The 18811-nt window shown below is 37.3% G+C and overlaps 1 protein-coding gene across 6 annotated transcripts in view; it reads right to left on the bottom strand.

Moving 5' to 3' along the window:
* The window catches only part of TLE1 (TLE family member 1, transcriptional corepressor), a 73855-nt gene that overhangs the window by 14890 nt on the left and 40154 nt on the right, over positions 1 to 18811 (bottom strand). For all 6 annotated transcript variants that reach the window (XM_065045920.1, XM_065045922.1, XM_065045924.1 and 3 more), the window contains 8 exons: positions 17270 to 17474; positions 16501 to 16517; positions 8153 to 8269; positions 4979 to 5032; positions 3372 to 3524; positions 2448 to 2592; positions 1565 to 1755; positions 155 to 231 (listed from right to left, as the gene is read on the bottom strand). In XM_065045920.1, coding sequence (XP_064901992.1) covers positions 155 to 231; positions 1565 to 1755; positions 2448 to 2592; positions 3372 to 3524; positions 4979 to 5032; positions 8153 to 8269; positions 16501 to 16517; positions 17270 to 17474 — 959 coding nt within the window. The remainder of the gene's footprint in view (positions 1 to 154; positions 232 to 1564; positions 1756 to 2447; positions 2593 to 3371; positions 3525 to 4978; positions 5033 to 8152; positions 8270 to 16500; positions 16518 to 17269; positions 17475 to 18811) is intronic.

Raw genomic sequence — 18811 nt, 5'->3', positions numbered from 1 at the left:
ATTCATATACTGCATCTCTTACTAGGAGAAGTCTAAAACAATCTCTTGGGAACAACCAGACACTATTGCCTTTGGAATTCTTGTTCACTGACACAAGATAACTTTATTCTCTCTAGATGTTGCAGATGTTACCAAAATGTTAAAAGTTACTTACGGTTTTCCTCCAGGAATCCCTGCTAGATTTGGAGGGATTCCAGGTACTCTCATGTGAGGAGGAGGATCAAACCCAACCTGACAACGAAAAATGAATTAATCTCACACTTTCAATTTCTCATTCAGCAAACCCCTTTTCCTCACCCCCAATATATCAGGCATTTAACCAAAACGTGGCTTTTACCCACAGTATTAGGTAAATGTGTGTCATTTTGCAGGCAGAGGTGGAAACAACATGTTTTCCTTAGTCATGCTTCGGCTAGAAGCATTAGTATGTGAATAGAAAACCAATAATGCATATCGTGCATTCACACCACTAAGCATAACACAAATACCCCCTGTGTCAGCACAGAGCAGGCTCTGGAGTGAGTCCATGGCACACTGGGGTGTAGGCACACCAGCGCTCCCCAGCTCTGCAACAGCCAGCCCGCACCCACACGGGCACGGCGCTGTGACAGGCCGCAGCTTCAGGCCCCAGCCAACATCTCTGCTGGGCTCCACGCCGCACCATGTGGGCACGTCAGCAGACAGATCTCTCATGCGGCTACACCACAGGGTGCCTTTCCACTAAACTTTTATATCCTCAACAAATATTTATGTCAAACTATTCAAACAGAAATTCTGGCCTAAACAGCCTGAGTTTTTCTTCTGAAGATTATACCTGAGTTAAAATTCTTCATGCTTGAAGGAGTGCATATGTGATTTAGAATTGCCACGTTTTCATATAAAAGCACTGTTTACCAGTTTGAAAAAAGTAGCCGTATCTACAATAATGAGATTATGACAATGTTATATCCAATCTTGCAAATACACAAGCAGGTAAGTCTATCTACGCGTAAAGCTGCCATCAAGCTTATGTTTGCAGAATCAGGCCTCTAGGTTTTTCTGCTCAACAGCAACTGTAACTACTATGCTCCACTTACTATACCCACAACAACAACTATTCTTAACAATCCTTACGACAGAGGTCCAAGATATGTACCAACCAACATAGAGACACAGATAAAAAGACTTGTGTATGTTTCAAGATTAATTTGTTGTGTCTGTGCAGAACACAAATCTGGTTCAGTAAAAGAAAAGCAGATGTTGACAGCACCAATGAAATGTTTTGTACCTACCACAGCCTACTTTTTAATTTAAAGCATACAATTATTTTTTGGCATTTATTAATCAGTGAAAGCACTGATGAAGGTAAAGAAAAAAGGAAACATTCATAAATACACCAAGATTCTTTGCTTTCAAGGTGCAAATGTGTTTCTCCAGCCACGCAGCAAAGTGAAACGCACAGTGAAGCTGTCAAGCCTCTAGTGCTGCTGTAACTTGGGAATTTGACAGTGCTAAATGAAGCATGTAGCTCTTCTCAGCGAACCACAACTCACGCGACTGAGATTGCGTACAACGTATGGCCTACCATAGGAGACCTTCCATAGGCAACCACAGCAGCTGCAGCAGCAGCAGCACTCATCTGGGGTGACATATTATGCAGACTGGCATAGGCTGCCCCTGGACTGGTCAATTCTCCATTCATGCCAGCATGAGGTACCATTCCAAATGGAGCTGGGTACGGTCCTGGAACTGCCAATGGTGTCCGCAAACCTGCAGCTGCAAAATAAAGAAGTAAAGTAGTTCTATTTTTATATTCCTGCATACAGGGAAGAAAACAACCCCTTTCGTCCCCTACAATACCTAATCCTCCCACATACTGCCAAGAAACACTGCCATAATTTATCACTACCACCACCTCTTTTCACTCAGTGTAAATAAGTTCTACTGAAGTCTGAACTTGCTGATTACTTCTAACAATCTCTTCTAGAATTACCTATTTCCATTTCTGTAATATTTCCCTGTTTACATTAATCTCTCCTTTGCCAAATTAAGCACTAAAGCTGACAGACATGGTTTACACAGCTCATGTCTGAAGCAACTGTGCTGAATAGCAAAAGTAAACTTCCCCCTGCATTTGTCAAGATTTACACTGCAGCAAATAATAGTAGCTTCAGACAAAGAGCTAGAGAAGAGATTGCATTCAGAAGAAGTACCAGAAATTTCTGAGAAGTCTTTTTATACTGTTTTCAGTCCCTGGGTTATTTGTAAAAAAAAAAAAAAGTAAACACAGAAGGATAAGAGATAGAAAGGTATTCAAACTCTTGATAATCCAAACATCTGCTTCTCATCAAGCCCTCTCCTGATATCAAGAACAAAGCAATACATTTAGTTAACATTCATGTAGAACCATACATGTAAAAAAAAAGATTAATTTTGGAACCATAAAAACACGTGAGGTAATGCATTACCAGCTTGGTTAACCAGAGGGTCCATTGTTGGAGGCTTGCCAAGGCTTGGACGAAGTCCTGGAGTTGCGCTAGTGCCTGGGGTTGGCACATCACTTCGAGGAGTTGGTGTGCTGGATTTCAGAACAGGCGTGCTGGCTTTTTCATGCTGGTATCATTAAACAAATTAAATGAGTATTATTTTTAATCTAGGCCATATTATACAATTTATCACAACAGCAGCTGGGATGCTGGGCACCTACTACTTAGTCCCTCAGCCAGTTTTCATAAATCCATGCAATGCTGACAACATTAACTTGTGAAAGAGAAATGCTGACCTTTTTGATTGCTGCCAAAATTAAAATAAGAAATGAAACTTAGAAAGTTATTTTTCCTTCTTCCATTGGCATGAAAAAAAATTTCCTGAACTTATTTTTTTTCAGGACAATAGAGTATGCATCACCAAATCATTTTAGCTTGAAATCCTTACTGTCTCAGTTATTACTGGATACAGTAAGTCTAAGTACAAAAACAAAGTATCACCATAGTTAACAGTATAAAAAAATTGTGACACAGAAGCTATGGAGAATCTGACCAAAATACTATTGATACTTCAGGAAAAGTTTTCAAAGAGTAACAGCTTATTTAGCAGTTTAACAAAAGCCTGGAAAACTCTTTAGTCACTATATACAGACTGTTAATCCATAAAACTACTGCTCAAGAAAGAACAAATAATGCTAAAGTGATTCTTGAACTACGTAATAAATTTGCAACTCATTTGACAGAAGTGCAGAAAACATAAGAAATCAAAATGAAGCAGGAAATATTGTTGAGTAGGGAAGCAGAATAATACTGTAAAGGCCTGCAAAAATAGCAGTTGCAGGAAAATGGAGAGTGAGACTTTACAAGAAAGAAGAACACTTATTCGGACAACAGGCAGCTACCCACCAGACTCATTTCTTTGGATTTTAGGGAAGTGGAACTTCCTGAAGAGGCTGTAGATGCTGGACTGCTAGAGGCATCTTTCTTCAGCAGGCGGGTTTTATCTATACCGTTTTCACGTGGTGAATGAGTGGGACTTGCCCTTGGAGAGGAAGGATCCTAAAACAATGAGAAAGGAGGAACAGCACAGAACTGTGTCATGGGTTAGTACATAATCACCACTAAGAAGTCTATGGGGAAAAAAACTAGAAGAATTTAAGCAGTAAGTTCAAATGACAAGACATTTTGTTATCTCTATAGAAAAAAAAGCTGAAATCCCTTCACATCAATTTAGAGACATAAAAGCATACAGTAAGCAATCTGGTTTCATTTTACACTATATGTAGTCATAAGCGGTTTCCAAGCACAGAGCTTCAAATCTAAGTATACCCAAATACAAACTAAAGCAAGCACAGATGACATGTGATAAGACCAAGAAAGACCAAAAGGAACTGCACTAAGTTTACACTGTTCTCTACAGAGTACTAGTAACAATAAACATTGCAATAATCTATTTTAGGCCACACAAGCCTTGCTCAACTTTGTCTTCAGAAGAAGAGATAAAGATGCATGCTTTATATGCTGTGATATCTTCCACTTCCTTCTAAATACCATCTGCAATTGCCTCACTACTTAAATCTACAAAAAAGATGGAAATCACCTCTCAGGTGGTTATCTTTCTCTCTTCCAGAGCACTGTGTGTGTTCACTTTAACATGAAATAGCCAGCCCAGCAAGCTACTAATGCCATCAGAGCTCCAGGTCCTCAATGCTCCTCTGGCTCATGAGAACAGCAGCAAGGAGGAAGTGGTCCTCACAGGAGGGCACTAACTCCACAGATCGATGATTGAGCAGTTTCACTGTAAGCAGGGCTTCTGAAAGGATTACTAAAGTCCTTAATTGGATATCCATTTTTCGACTTGGCTGACACCATTTGGGGACTTCAGGCTGCTGAAGACACTTCTCTGTCAGATTCTCTCCCTGTGCTTTTCACAGAGCAGCAGAATCTCACTACCATATTCAGGCTTCTTAAACCTCTTTGATGTATGAAATAAAAAATGGCGGAAAGGGAAGGATGTTCCTTTCACCTTCATGCCACCGCCAAACCTCTGACTTTAGCTGACTTCATACTAAAATCTAAACATTTCTGGAAAATGCTGTATTTCACACAGCATGTTAAAATACTACTAAGGTACGAAAAATCTTTTTAATAATACTCCTACTATTAAATCCAAGGTCAGGTATTGACTTCCTTTTTCATTTGAAGACAGTAGTTTGAGAACCTCTGCCCTCTACCTGCCTCTCACCACAACTGTCACCACTACAGAGCAGCTGAGAACTGTCAGAACATCACTGCTGAGAGAACAGACCTGGACAAAGCAGTAGAAGGAAAAGCTGACAAGGCATCCAGATAAAGCTCAGAGGAAGACATAGTAACTGAGGTACTAACAAAAAAGGAGAAGTTGTGAATATTTTAACATATCCACACAGAAGATTCTTTTTCTTCTAGCATCTAAATGCAGTTTTCCTTAACTTTTGGGCAAACATCAAGACTACAAAAATGAAAAAAGTTACCTCATTGGATACATCTACAACCAAGTTATCGTCACTCTTGTCCCCATCACTGTCCTATTAAAAATAAATAAATATAGTGTTCATTTCAATTAGTACATTAAGAGCCCAGAGAGAAAGACTACACATCTACTCAGACATTCTTTTTCCTAAACAAAAAGCAAACCATCTTTCAGTATTTATGAGCAATACAGTAAACAATGAAAACAGGAACACAACATCTTATTTCTGCTTCAATAATAAAACCCAAATAAGACAGAAATAGTTGAAAGGTGGTGGTCTCACCAACAGTGCAAGACGGTGAAAGACTCCTCCCTATTACCATCGTAAACAGTGGTATTACTACTCCTTAACACAAACTCATTCTGTTCATGTGCTAATATTACATGTTAATCTTATTGAAATTACTGCTTTGCATACCTAAAAAACTCAGTAAGTTGCAGAAAGCTTTTAGGCATTTGTTTAATGAATCAACTTCCTCAAAGTAGCAGAACAACTTTTGTTCTTTTACAGAAAGGAAAATTTTGAAATGAAAAGTTCTCGGGAAGAAAAAGCTTCAGAAATGACAAGGCATTTCAACATTTTATGCCTAAAAAAACCCAAAACCATAATACTTTGACATTCCCAAACTGAAATGTTTTATTGTGGCTTGTCAAGCTTCATTTTCATTGTTTCACATAAATCTGTGTTCACCTGAGCTGTTCTAGTGCCTCCTGAATGCTGTTATACAAGTGCCTCCTGGTCCCTATCTCCAAAATGGGCTGGGATGTCCCAGTAGACACATACTAAGTATGTGGTACACATATGGTACACAGTGGTCTAGTGATTTCCACAGAGGAACGTGATGGTTCAACCAGGAGATGAGTCTTAACTCCAGACAACAAAAAAAAAAAAAAAAAAAGTGAACAACAAAACTTAAAATTTTCATGTGGGCAAGTTTGATATTTCCAAAGCCAGTACTTTAAGGTAAAAAGTTTCTAGGCAAACGAATCAGCTATACAAGATTGCTGAAACTGTCCCCTATCTCTTGCTTTCAGTGTCTGGGCTATCACACTTAACACTGGCAGAGGAAGTAGAACACCAGTTCCTTCTTCTCACTCCAGGCCATAAATATTTTTAAAAAAACCTGAAAACCCCAAACATGTACTTTCAACCCTTTCCTTCTTCTTTAGCAGCTGAATATTGCTGAAAGAAACATTGCAAACATAGTGGGGAACCCAGAGTGTCGCTGAAGACAGAATGGTGGCTCAATCTGTCGCTCAGAAAGCTGTCCAGCCACTGGGTGCAAAAGGAGAAGGAACTGGAAAGCTTCAGCTTGGGTTATCTGCCAACACTTGAAAAGTATGAAGCACCCAGAAGGCAAGAATAGGTTAGAATATATTTGCGTACGTGGGAACACAGTAAGTGGGACAGTTGTTCACCAGAAATGCCACCCCTGAGGAGGGCAAAAATAGCTGCCAAGCAACGATTAAGTGCACTCCACTGCCTTTCTCATCTTGAGAAATGGAAATTTACTGGGAGAATCAAAGGCATCTCTTATAGGGACTTTTAGTATCAGAAAATTCTGCTCATTCACAATCTCACAGGTTGAAACTATACAAGTTCTAACATGAAAATAACTCAGAAGACAAAAAGAGAAAAAACAAAAGCATTTTGTATCTTATTTCCAAAAGCAACAATTCCTAAAACTCATTTATCCCCCTCCTGACGAATGCAGTACCTCCTTGTCCCTCATAGGGCCTCACTTAAAACAAGCTCAAAAGCAGCAGCTCTGTGTTTGCAGAATCAGGAAACCTTTAAAAAGAAAGATCATCTTCCAGATTAGAATAAATCTGGAACTTTCAAATATCCTTATTTTGCTCAATTCTTTATTTTGATGCTGCTTTTATCTGTAAAATCCATTTCAAAGAAATAGCAAAGAGATCCACACATTTAAAATGTGGATTAAAACAAACTGCTTCTACAATGCAATAATATTATTTCATTTTTTTTTCCAGTAGAAATACAAGAAAAAAAAAAGCAAAATAAGCTTTTCCTCTATTTTTTTTTTTAAGTTAAATAAGAAATGTAGCTTAAGAATGCTTAATCTTCAAAAATTTAAAATGAAAAATTCCCATAGAATATAAAACCCTCAAAGTTGAGGGAATAAGATAGGGAAGTTTGACAAACCCTTATGTATTCACAATGTGATTATTAGAAAGAGGTGGAAATACAACTTGCAAAACTGTAACAGTACTACAATGCCACAGTGTGCAGAAAGGGGAAAGTAGCCTCATCTACTCTTAATAGTTCCAGGCTATCCAATAGCTGCTCAGAGATACTCTGGGTCCAAGGGGAGAAACTTCCCTAACAAACAGTGGGGAAATAAAGTGATTTTCTCTTGGGTTTCAGTAACCAGGAAGTAATTAGTGATAGGCTTTGTAGAAACCAGACAATCTGCCACACTATTGCTGCCTAGAGTAATATTTTCTGTTAGATTTAAGTTGATTTTCAGTATTCTTTCACAGCAGTCCTAGTGTCTAAAGCCTTATCCTGTGATTTGATTGAGAATTTAGACTTGAAGCTGAAAGCCTATGTGAACCTTTTCAGGTCCATGTACCCCACACTATTGTACGGAAGGGCCTCTTCGAAACCAAGTAGCAAGCAAGCTAGGCAAAAATGCAGAACACAAACTGTGAACTTTTCTTATTTCAGTTTGTGTTCTGCTGAAACTGCCATATCAACCAAAAGCAAACTTTAATATGCTGGCACAGCCTCTTCAGATATGCAATTTGCAATGGTAATTATTACCCAAGGTGGTAGCAGCTAGTATCACAAAAATGTACTAAAGCCCCTCAAATCAACAAAATCTTCCATTTCAAACCAACCTGCACGTTTTAGAGCAGTCCAAAAAGGATCTCTTACTTGGACTCTGAGAAATGTCCCAGAATACCTGTGAACCCCAAACAGCTACTCCTAGCTCATTATTCCCCATTGAAGAGTACTACTTGGCAACAGCCCAAACTATCGAGTCACTACTCTTCCCACAATGGTAATATGGTCTTCCTGGTACATATATTCGTGCACTACATCAGCCTCTGGAAACATACTGCCTTGTTCTTCATAGCTCTTTTACTCCTTACATCAGAACAGTATGTGCAAATAAATTAATAATTTCTTTGACTCAGATCTGCTTACATAGTGGCTGGAATCCTTATCATCCACCTTTCTCTTTTTGATGTCATTGGTATATTCAGGGCCATTCCTGCGTTTATCTGTGCTTCTCAGACTGTCTGGGACCAATAGAGAATTACTCTGCAAAGACAAAAAACAAGGTTAACCAAAAATTCTTTTCAAGATTCCTTTATATATGCTTAAAAACTCAAATTGAATGTGATAGATGCTTTAGAAATGTGATACCTACATAGTCTTTCATTCAATTTAATTCAACTCAAAGTCCTCCAGGCAAACACGTACAGCTTCATGCATTCTAAGAAGCTCAGCTTTTCGTTGTTCAACTTCTCAAAAGTTTAGTTCACTTGTCAGTCATCATCTATTTAACTACTTAATTCAGCTGAATATATTGTTCAGGAGAAGCAGGATTGCTGTTTATTCATGAGCACATAACAATGATTTTATTTTTTTTTTAAATATACAGATCTCATATAATAAAAGAGACTTACTAAATATAATCTGAATGATGGCTCACCTCCAGACCATCATAAACAGTTGAGGCTTTGGTATGTCTAGACCTGCAGGCATGGACAGATATACGGCAATGTGCCTTTAACTCTTAAAATAACAAATATTGAGCAAATAAAGTTATGCAGTACTCATTTGTGAGCTGGTGTAATCTCCAGTTGGATGCCTTCAACAAATGTATGGCAAACAAAGATCAAATATTTTACTTCCAGCATAACTTTCACGACTAATGTAAAATTAAGGCTAAAGTGTTGTTTAATAAGACTTGGTCTGAAAAACTGAGGCACACACACACACAAAAGACTAATCTTTTCCTCAAACTACATGGACTACTTTCATTCATGCTAAGTTATGCTAAGTACAAACTGTTGACTCAAAGAGAAAGGCATTTTAGACATTTTTCAGTCACATGACAATTTGACATGCCCGTGATTCCCATCTCAGCTCCAGCTAAAGCATTAAAACAATGTTACAATGAGTTCTTTTAAGTGCAGGATTAGCATATGCAAGAGGGCAATTTGTTCAGTGATGTGTTAATGCTATGAACAATACTGAAAGAGTTGAGAAAAAAAATCTCATTTCACAAAGACCTGGTAAGCTTAGTTCCTAAAAGCCAAGTACATGCTTACATAAATAAATATATGTTCACATAAAGATATAAGTAAATACGTATTTACACACATACACATATCTCTCACAAGGTAAAAGCCTAATACTGACAGATATATACAATGATACAAGTGTACGCCCTCAAAGGAAATACTTAGATCTACCCAAGAGCCAGAGATATTTACTTTTAATACAACTCAAACATATACTAATAGCCAGTGAACTGTGCATCAAATGGCTTCCCGTTTAAAACTTGAGGACAGCAGGCTAGTTTTGCAGAGACGTTAATGTTTAGTCCCAAGGAGAGAGAAAACAAAACAGGGTACATAAGGCAATCTGAATCCTCTTTTTCCTAATTCAGAAGCTGCACTTTAAAGGCAACCCTAAGCTCTTTTATTCATGACTATTCAAGCTAAATAAATGCCAAGGGACTTACATAAAGCATACAGGAGGGTCTAATGAAATTCAGTAAAAAGAAGCTCAAAATAATGTCTTTACCACAATGTTTTGCAGCTATAAGGTGGGCTTGTTGGATCACTGAACTAATTGCCTTGACAAATAGTCTGTATTTAACCCCTTATCTACTCCCAGATGCACACAAACTCAGGGATTCACTAGTGTGAAAAGCATTAAAACCCATCTTCTAAATTTTAATATTGAATCCATCATGTCTGTAGCAATAGAAACATATTAAGAAGCAAGCTGTAAATTCAAACTTGAGCAGAGATTCATGCTTTACAAATGTCTTTTCTTAAGGAGGAAAGTCTTTTAGTTAGGAGATATTTCCCTTAACAAAAATCATTAAACTATTTTACTTCTGAAGAGTTTAGAATGTAATGATGAAGGCAAATGTAGCAGAGTGAATAAATGCAGTTTCTCCTTTTAAATTACCAAAACTATGCACAAATAATGGAAAGGTGGCAAAGGGGCAGTGGCTGCGAAAAATTTAGCAACCCTGTTATTTGAAGTTACTACACAAAAGTGTACGGAACAGCCCACAAATTCTGGCATCAAATGCATGTAACTACAATGGCCAATATTTTTTTCTGGTTTAATGTAAAGTCTACCTAGAGAATGCTGTCAATATTCTGTACAGTTTGTATTATGGAATTTCAATACTGTGAAGCATAGGTAAGAACTCCTATGTACACCTAGCTCCCACTGTCTCCTAAATGCCAAACAAACGCTATTACGTCTCCTCAAAAGACTGATGGCTTACTTATCATGTTAAAATACAATTATAACAATAGAGTCCTCACAAGCCTATTCTGCAAAATATTCCCCTCTATAGTCATATTTACGCTGCCCTTCTCTGACTTACCACATTCATTTAAATCCCTGTTCTCTGAAATCAGACTTTACATGCTAAAAGTTGTAGAGCAGCTTTTTTCACAATAAATCCACTAGCAGTTGCAAATAAGATCATGCTGTTACTCCGGCAAAATTTAACAGCAAACTCAATAATTACAAACTTGCTGTTTTCTTTCCCTTAGTAGTTCAAGGAAGTTCTAACAATTGCGACTGAAATCAGGTAAAGCATAACTTTTGATGAAAACCAGTTTGCTACTGTAACCTACTACCATAAGATTATATTCAACAATATGAAAATATGCATATCATAAAGTAACAAAGGAAATACAAACAAGAACTGGGAAAGAGAAGATCGTATGTGCTTTGGGCTATTGACACTTCTTACCCACTTAATGTTAAGGTTCAGGGGACAGTGAGAACAGCCTACTAAAAGCGACCTCTCCTCATTTCAGCTCTGGTACAGTTTATATTTGTTATATGTTCACTACCAAGCATAGGGTTAGCTAGCAGACAGCAGCAACAGCTTCACAATGATAGAGTTCTCCTTATCTTCTCTTAAAAAAAAAAAAAAAAAAATTAGTTCTTCTACCACGCCTACTAACATCTGATTTGTTTGCAAAATAGGACACTTATTTCAGCTATAATATTTACATAATTTTCAATAATGCTATAGAAATTTTCAGCTGGGATTATCTTCAATAATAACATTTGTACAAAAAGGGAAAAAAAGATATCATTTTGTCTTAATTTCAGCAGACTAGACACAATTGAAGATAATCCTTGCTTTCATACTAGTTCAATTTACTAGGGATTACCAATGCAATATCTGTAAATCATGACTCTCAGATCAGAATGGTCAAATCAATTTTATGTAAATGTTTTATTTTTGTCCCAATAATTCCATATTTATTCACATTAATCCCTTCTTCAAATAAGACCCGAAAGAAGACAAAAAGCCTAACGTAGCACTACATCCTGTAAGAGTTACCACACTGGATAAGGGCTGTGTGACAGGAAACTGAGGATCATAAAGCGGTCTTGTTGCCAGCAAAAGTTAAACACTGAAACCACCAGCAGCAAATTTGAAAGTAAAACCTAGTAATGACACACAGAGAAAGGGCAGGTTCCCTATTAGGAGGATAACACTCGCTATTCAAATGTGGTTCTTCAAGGGCCCTGCAGTTCCCCATTGGAACTGCTTCCAAACCACAACTACGTGTGCCAGCAGTACAGGCTCAGCGCCCACTTATCATACAGCACAGACACCCCCCTAGAACATCCAGAACCGACAATTAACTTTATACTGATCATTACAGCAATTAAATAACAGTATTTATGTGACATCTGTACTCATGGTTCAACTACACCTGGTCTCAACTAAGAACTTCTCTAGTGCTGGGCTCCTTATCCCTCCCAGTCCCCTTTCCCCCAAGGACGTGCACACAGACACTTGCTCTGTGCTTGGCCGTTCACTGTCTCCGCACATCCAAACCAACTGCACTCACTTGCCATCCGAGCCTGTCATTACAGCTGCAACCTGCGCTTGCCCATATTAAGCAGCACCACTGTGTTTATTTAACCTTACACCAGACCTGTGCTGCTGCACCACACCCCAGTGTTATCTACAGATACCAGTTCTTAGACAGTAACAAACGCACTCCCTTGTTGAGTAGGCAAAACAGGATCAAGTCTAACAACTACAGCCACAACATCAGTTACTCAGTAGTCCCACTGCCCCTAGCTGGGACTCTCTGATAGGACTATAGTGGACATCTGAAGAGGGACTAGTGGTTAACCATCCTCCAGCAAGGCAAGAGACTGCACTCAAAGTTATTTAAATCAAGAATCATTAACTTCCATTTGTTGAATATGCTTCTTACAAACACACATCAACAACCCGAAAGTTGACTTACGAAGTCAGTAGCATTTGTTTTAAATTGCCAGTGACTGAAAGCTACTGACTTCACCATCTTTTCACCCACAATTTTAAGTTATATTTATACTAGTATGTTAGGAACAATGAAATCTAGAAGCCTAAATGGATTTGAATCACTCTCCACATTGATTCCATAATCAGGAGATACTAACAGAGAATAAGGCTTCTGTTGATTTCAGTATTTTCTAACTGATGTTTGTGAGAATCAGGGTATCCATAAAAAAATTATACCGGAACACCCCAATCCTCTTATTCTTTGTCATCAGCCTCATGCTGCTTTCTATTAGTTACAAACTAAACTGCAACGTGTCATCCTACATCTCTTCCGTATGAAAAATTTCTGCTGAAACTAACTGGCGGTTTGCATCCATGAAGACTGTAAGATTTGACTTACTTCTAAGTTGACAGAGCCAATAAAAATAAAATATATAACTCACTAAATAAATTTGCATTTTTAGATTACAGGCTATATAATGGAAAATAAACACTATGCACAAAGGCCAAGATGCATACATGTGCTACACTGATGAGTACCCTACATTTTCATATAACTCCTTTTTTGATTTTTCTCCCTTATTTAGAAGAATTAAAATACTAAATGAAAACAGCTTGCACATATCAACCAAAAAGCAGCATTCAAATGTGCATGCTCCATTCCTCCGAGACTGGGAGAGGAGTTAGAGGACAGAGAGCTAGAGACACTGAAAATTCTTAACCTGTAAGAAAGGAGCATTTGCTTTGCAAAACAAGAGCAGCATTTATGCTTAACAATGTAGGTTAAAAAAAAAATTCTTGCAAAATGTATGACTACTTTGTAAGTCTTAGAAAGCAAGTTCAGTGTTTTCATGAGGACAAAAGACAAACACCAGCTTTAATGTAAACTGCAAGTCAGATTTCACTGTCTACAAATTATTACTGGTACAACAGAGCGCTTCAGAACATTCATATTTTGATTCTGTCCAAACAGGATACTAGAACAGTGGGAAGACAAGCAATAAATGAAGATCTAAGATGAGTTTGAGAAATGTTGCCAGTATGTTCCCTAGAGAAAAAAATGCAGACATCAAAGTTCTTTTCCACTGATGTCTCCCAAATATTTATTTATCTTCAGTTGCAAAATTTGCTTACTTCACCTGGCATCATCACCTGCAGCCAGACTGTGTCACAACAGTAGGGATGCCTGTTTTGATGTAGGGATGACCCAGTTTTGAATGGTCAGAGATACATCAGCCATAACCCACCTGCCATTACCTACATAGTCCTGTAATTTAATTTTGACCAAATAATTTTAGCAGTTCAAGTATGAAGTATGCTATTATTACTAACTCAAAGGTTATATATTACACAAACATGCATTTGCAAAGAACTTAGTTTCATTTTACTTCCCAAAACTCTAAGTAATATAGAAAGAAAAATGTAGCCCTTGCATTTATATAAAGCAAAAGAAAAACGGACACTGATCACAATCAAGAATAATGAAATCACTACATCTTTATATTAAATTGTAAATACATGAATCTCACTGCATTATTAAGTATTTCTAAAGACATGATACATAAAAGCTCATGACTTATTTGCCTAAGGAGACTTAAAAAAAAAAAAATAAAACCAAATCGTATTTAAAAACCAATATGCTCTATCAATATGTCGCAATGTGGTTTAACTCAAAGTTATGTAAAAAACCCCTCAATTTCAAACCAAATAGGAAAGCGCTAAATTGTAATCTTTCAAACTTACACACTTAAAGATATCAGCTGCTACTTATGACAGTTGAAGGTCACTCTAAACATATTTGATGGAAAACATACTGTAGAACTGCACAGTAATACCAAAAATGATTAATTTAGGTAACTGACAGACAACCACAGGTTTTGGAGTCGTGGATGATGAAAGCAAGCCTTTGTGAGGATCTCTAGCAGCACAATTACACTAATATGTTACTTTGAAAATCAAATTGATCTTATCTTGGTGACCCTGGTGTTATAAAGTAATTTGCAAAATAAGAACTTACTGCTCAGTTGAAACCATATGTAAAACTTAAACAGACCTGCTGGTATGCTTGTGTACTTGTGACCAATTTTATACTATCCCTAAAAATGTATTTTATATTAAAAAGGAATCCATTAAAAATAAGAGAATTAGAGAAGTTCAAAGACTAAAACATTCCCAGCTGCTCATTTTAGCTACAAATTTGAACTTCACTGTCACTGAAATTATGATTCTTTCACTGAAGACACCATTTACTGCTAAGCCAAGATTCTAATGTAACATGGTATTTAAACAAGTTTAAGTTAAAATTCAAGTTCACCTGTAGTCAACTATTAATTTAATTACAAAGTATTATTCTCCATGAGGACCACACAGAAACTACGGACACCACAGTGTAGTAAGCTGAACTTGATATATCCATATAGCAAAGTTATCTTATGAAATAAAGTCTCAGTTTGTTTAAAGGTTACTTGGGCTTTTTTATCCTGGGTTTCCCACTACAGATAATAACCAAGAAATCATGACTCACACATATGGAGACAGAAGTGACTCCAGTGACAGTTTTATGTAGTTTAATTAAATAAAACTGACATATGCAGTAAACTAAGCAAGTGATATTGCAAATTTCCCACAACACAAAAGCCAGATTTATTTTTTGACAGTTTTCCTGCCATACGCAAGAACTATCGTCAGCTACAAGATGAATTCACAGTCCAAGTATCACAATACTGGGAAGCATTTGATTTTAAACCAAAAACCCTTTAGGAAAGTACATGATGGTCAGGGGCGGTAAGGATGGGAAGAGGGCAAGGCCAGGAAACTTAACAACCACATCAAAACACCAAGTCATCACTCCCACATGTGCACGTGTGTGTGTCCATAGACGCGGACAGCAATCCTCCTTCATTAGCTCTTAAGACAACTTGATGAGAATCCTGCAGTTGACTAACACCACTCAAAGAAATACGTACTACTCAAAGAAATATGTCCCACTCAAAGAAATACATCCTTAAGAACTCTGAAGCTTCAGGAAAACCCAGCCTAAAATTATTTCCACAGTTACACTGTCATTAATAACATTAGGCAAGCAGAAATGAATCCTTCTTGCTTAGTAATCTAGAAACAAAAAAGTTTGCTGCAAAAGGTATGCAGATTGTTTCCAGTAAATAATTGTCAAGTCCTAGTACAAAAAAAACAAACAAAAAAAGAGCATCAATAAAAATCAGAAGTTTAGTACCATAAAGGTATCTGTCAAATAACTTCTCTTAGTTATTTTCTAATTGAGAAAAGAAAACAAAACAGAGCTCAAATTCACCTCCAGCTTCAACAAATAGCATTAGCTTTGTTACTTGAAATTATGTGAACGTTTAACCAGCCCATCTCCAAGAGATTAATATAGCAATACCATTCAAAATACAACAGTATAAGAAAGCTGTAACAAAGTAGTTCTTGACTGGTTTTCAAATAAGATTGTCTTAGTCCAATTCTATTACAGCTTATGTCTAAAAGGAAAAAAAGTATTGCTACGGAAGTTATACCTGAGGCACAAATTAAGCAATAAACACATTTGTAGGGCTTAAGGAGATTCCGTTCAAGAAACTTCTAGGGCCAAACACCATCATGACACATGAATTTTAAATTTCTCACCTGTTTCACAACTGTAATTCCTGAAAAACCTACAGGAAAAAATTTTAACTCTGACTAATGACATTACACTTAAATTTCCAGTCAACATTCTGTTTGATTTGCAGCTTCCCTTACACCCCAAATATGTAAACTAAAGTTCAAGCTTCCCCATAATCATTCTGCCCAGAAACAAAACCAATTCATACAGTCCCACAAACAAATGACTTGGTGTTCTGCATAAATCAAGAAGTATTTTAACAGAGAACACCTATCATGAAACTAACTAAAAGGAAGACAAAACAGACAAGCAGTGCAATGTCTGATTATTACATTATACAGAAGGGGAAACATTAGCAGGAATGTTGGTACTTACTGTGCCCGGCTCTCTGTCTGCTCCCGCAGTAACCAAGAAATGCACAGACATGCCCGTTCAGACACAGAGGCAAGAACAGAAATAAAAAAGGGGGGAAAAATTAGAACACAAGCCGCAAACAGTTTTAAAATGGCTTTTATTTATATAACTCATTGCACATTCCTAATACAGTGATTTCCTGAAAATTACAGTATTTTGTAAACATGATTTACAGTTTAACCATACACAAAGCCTAGTTGTATTTCATGACAGAATAAATTACTTTCTTTTCAAAAATTAGTCAAGTGCAATTTTGCCCAATATTTAATTGCGTACTAGATTTTAAGCCTATGAAACTAAAGTAACAGATGCAATTATCTAAATCTTCTGATTGAACACATTCACTTCAAAATTTAATTTCTTGTTGCCCCTAACTTCCCACCCACCCATTTAACAACATGACTTTTTTGAAAAAGTTACCCATTACGCAATTAAACTGTTTTCCACAATACGGTGCAGGCCACTTGTGCTACAACTAAGCATTTACTAGGATGTCAACATGCCTTGTGAATTATAGAGCAGGTGACACCTAGAGATCCCCTTTTAAAATACTGAAAGCTTCAAAGCTGAATTTTGCTTCAGTGGTATATATGCAGACATTTTTAAGTTTGCCAACAGTTTGGTTTTGTTTTTTCTCATTTTATATAACTTGATTTCTTTAGAGATGCACATGATTTGCAGCAATGTGCAAATTTGACAATGTCCTAATCAGGCCTGCCATGCCTCTCACCTCTGTGGTGTTCTGCATCGTGATGCTTCTTGTCATCTTTTATTGCCAAGTGAGACTGCCCACCCAAAGCACTAGAAAGGGCAAGAAGGCCAGCGCTGCTTCCGAGTGGAGGGATTCCTGGAGGCTGAAGTCCTGATGGATGCGGTGTTAGAGGCACTGGAGGTCCATGGCCATGGGAGAGATGTTGAGCCTGCAACTGCTGCTGCTGTTCCCAGTAGTATCATCATCCCCAGCAGAACAATGCAGAGCACACAGTTTGGGAAGGAAACAGGAGAAATTTGGTTAATTACTGAGAATCAACAGTGGATTTTTTAATTTGTTTTAAATCTAGCCTCTTCTATTTGTCCCATCACACTACACACCCTGTATTAGAATCATGGAATTATGGAATAGTTTGGCTTGGAAGGAACCTTCAAAGGTCATCTAGTCCAATGTGCCTGCAATGTGCAGGGACAGCATTAAATCATGCTGGATGTGGACTGCTCTGCTCATGCCCCATAAGCCAAAAAAGTTTAGCTGTATACTTGTTTTTAATACAATAATTTTTAATACAATAAATTGAGTCCAAGGAACTCATTCAACTACTATAGGTTGTTTTGGTCAGCTAATGCCTGCCACAGCACCATGGGTGACAAACAGCAGCGACAGAAGGCCCGTATACCCTTCCCTCTCTATAGAAAGAAGTATCAGTGCTCTGGGAAAAAAAACAAGTTTCACTGGCAAGACTGATTTAAAGTCTGTCCCTTCTCTTCCCCCAATTTAGAAACAGTAAGTAGGTTTCTACTTTGAATATTAAAAAAAAACAAATCAAATGACACTGTTCAATTTCATATTTAGTGTAGTTAAATTTATATTTTGTTCCAGCTAAGCTTAAAAAAAGAAAAATCTTGAGCTAACACTGTGTTTAGGAACCAACTTTGAGCTTAAAATCCAGGTATTCCACATAGCATAAATAAAGTCATGGAATCCCCAACAAGAAACATGATATTAATGATTTAAAATACCTCCATCTGCTTCAAAAGCAGCTTGCAAGATCAATGTCATAATGAATGAACATATAACACTATAACCAATCTGGCAAAATAACCTATAAGCAATTTTAGAAACGGAGTCCTTCTAATGGAAGGACTTCCTCAGAGTTTAAATACTGAGATATTTTCTAGTTAAAGCTCTTTTCCAAGTTCAGGTAACCATTGGATTTTTCCAACATGCTCAGTCAGATTTATTTAGAAAATTATGCTTCAAAACCATCTTTAGCTTAGTCATAGCTCCCCTTTAGTCTGTTACAGGTAAACAAATTTTCTGCCTCTTTCCTGTGCCTGGGTACATTAACAGAAGACAGAACAAACCTCTCCACTTTGGCCACGCTCCACCATCTCTCTGCTGAAGGTAGGCACCATGAAAAAAATCTAAAGTACCACTCAATTCACGGGATCAAAGAGAAGACAGACAAGCAAATGCCTGAACAGGATGAGCTCAGTTAGACATGAGAGTTTGACCTGGTGAATACCAGTCATTCTGTAAGAGCAGGCAAAATTGTTA

The sequence above is a fragment of the Columba livia genome, chromosome Z (assembly GCF_036013475.1).
Source record: "Columba livia isolate bColLiv1 breed racing homer chromosome Z, bColLiv1.pat.W.v2, whole genome shotgun sequence".
NCBI lineage: Eukaryota > Metazoa > Chordata > Aves > Columbiformes > Columbidae > Columba > Columba livia.
Note: the sequence above shows the minus strand (reverse complement) of the source record. Positions and strands in the feature narration are given on the sequence as shown.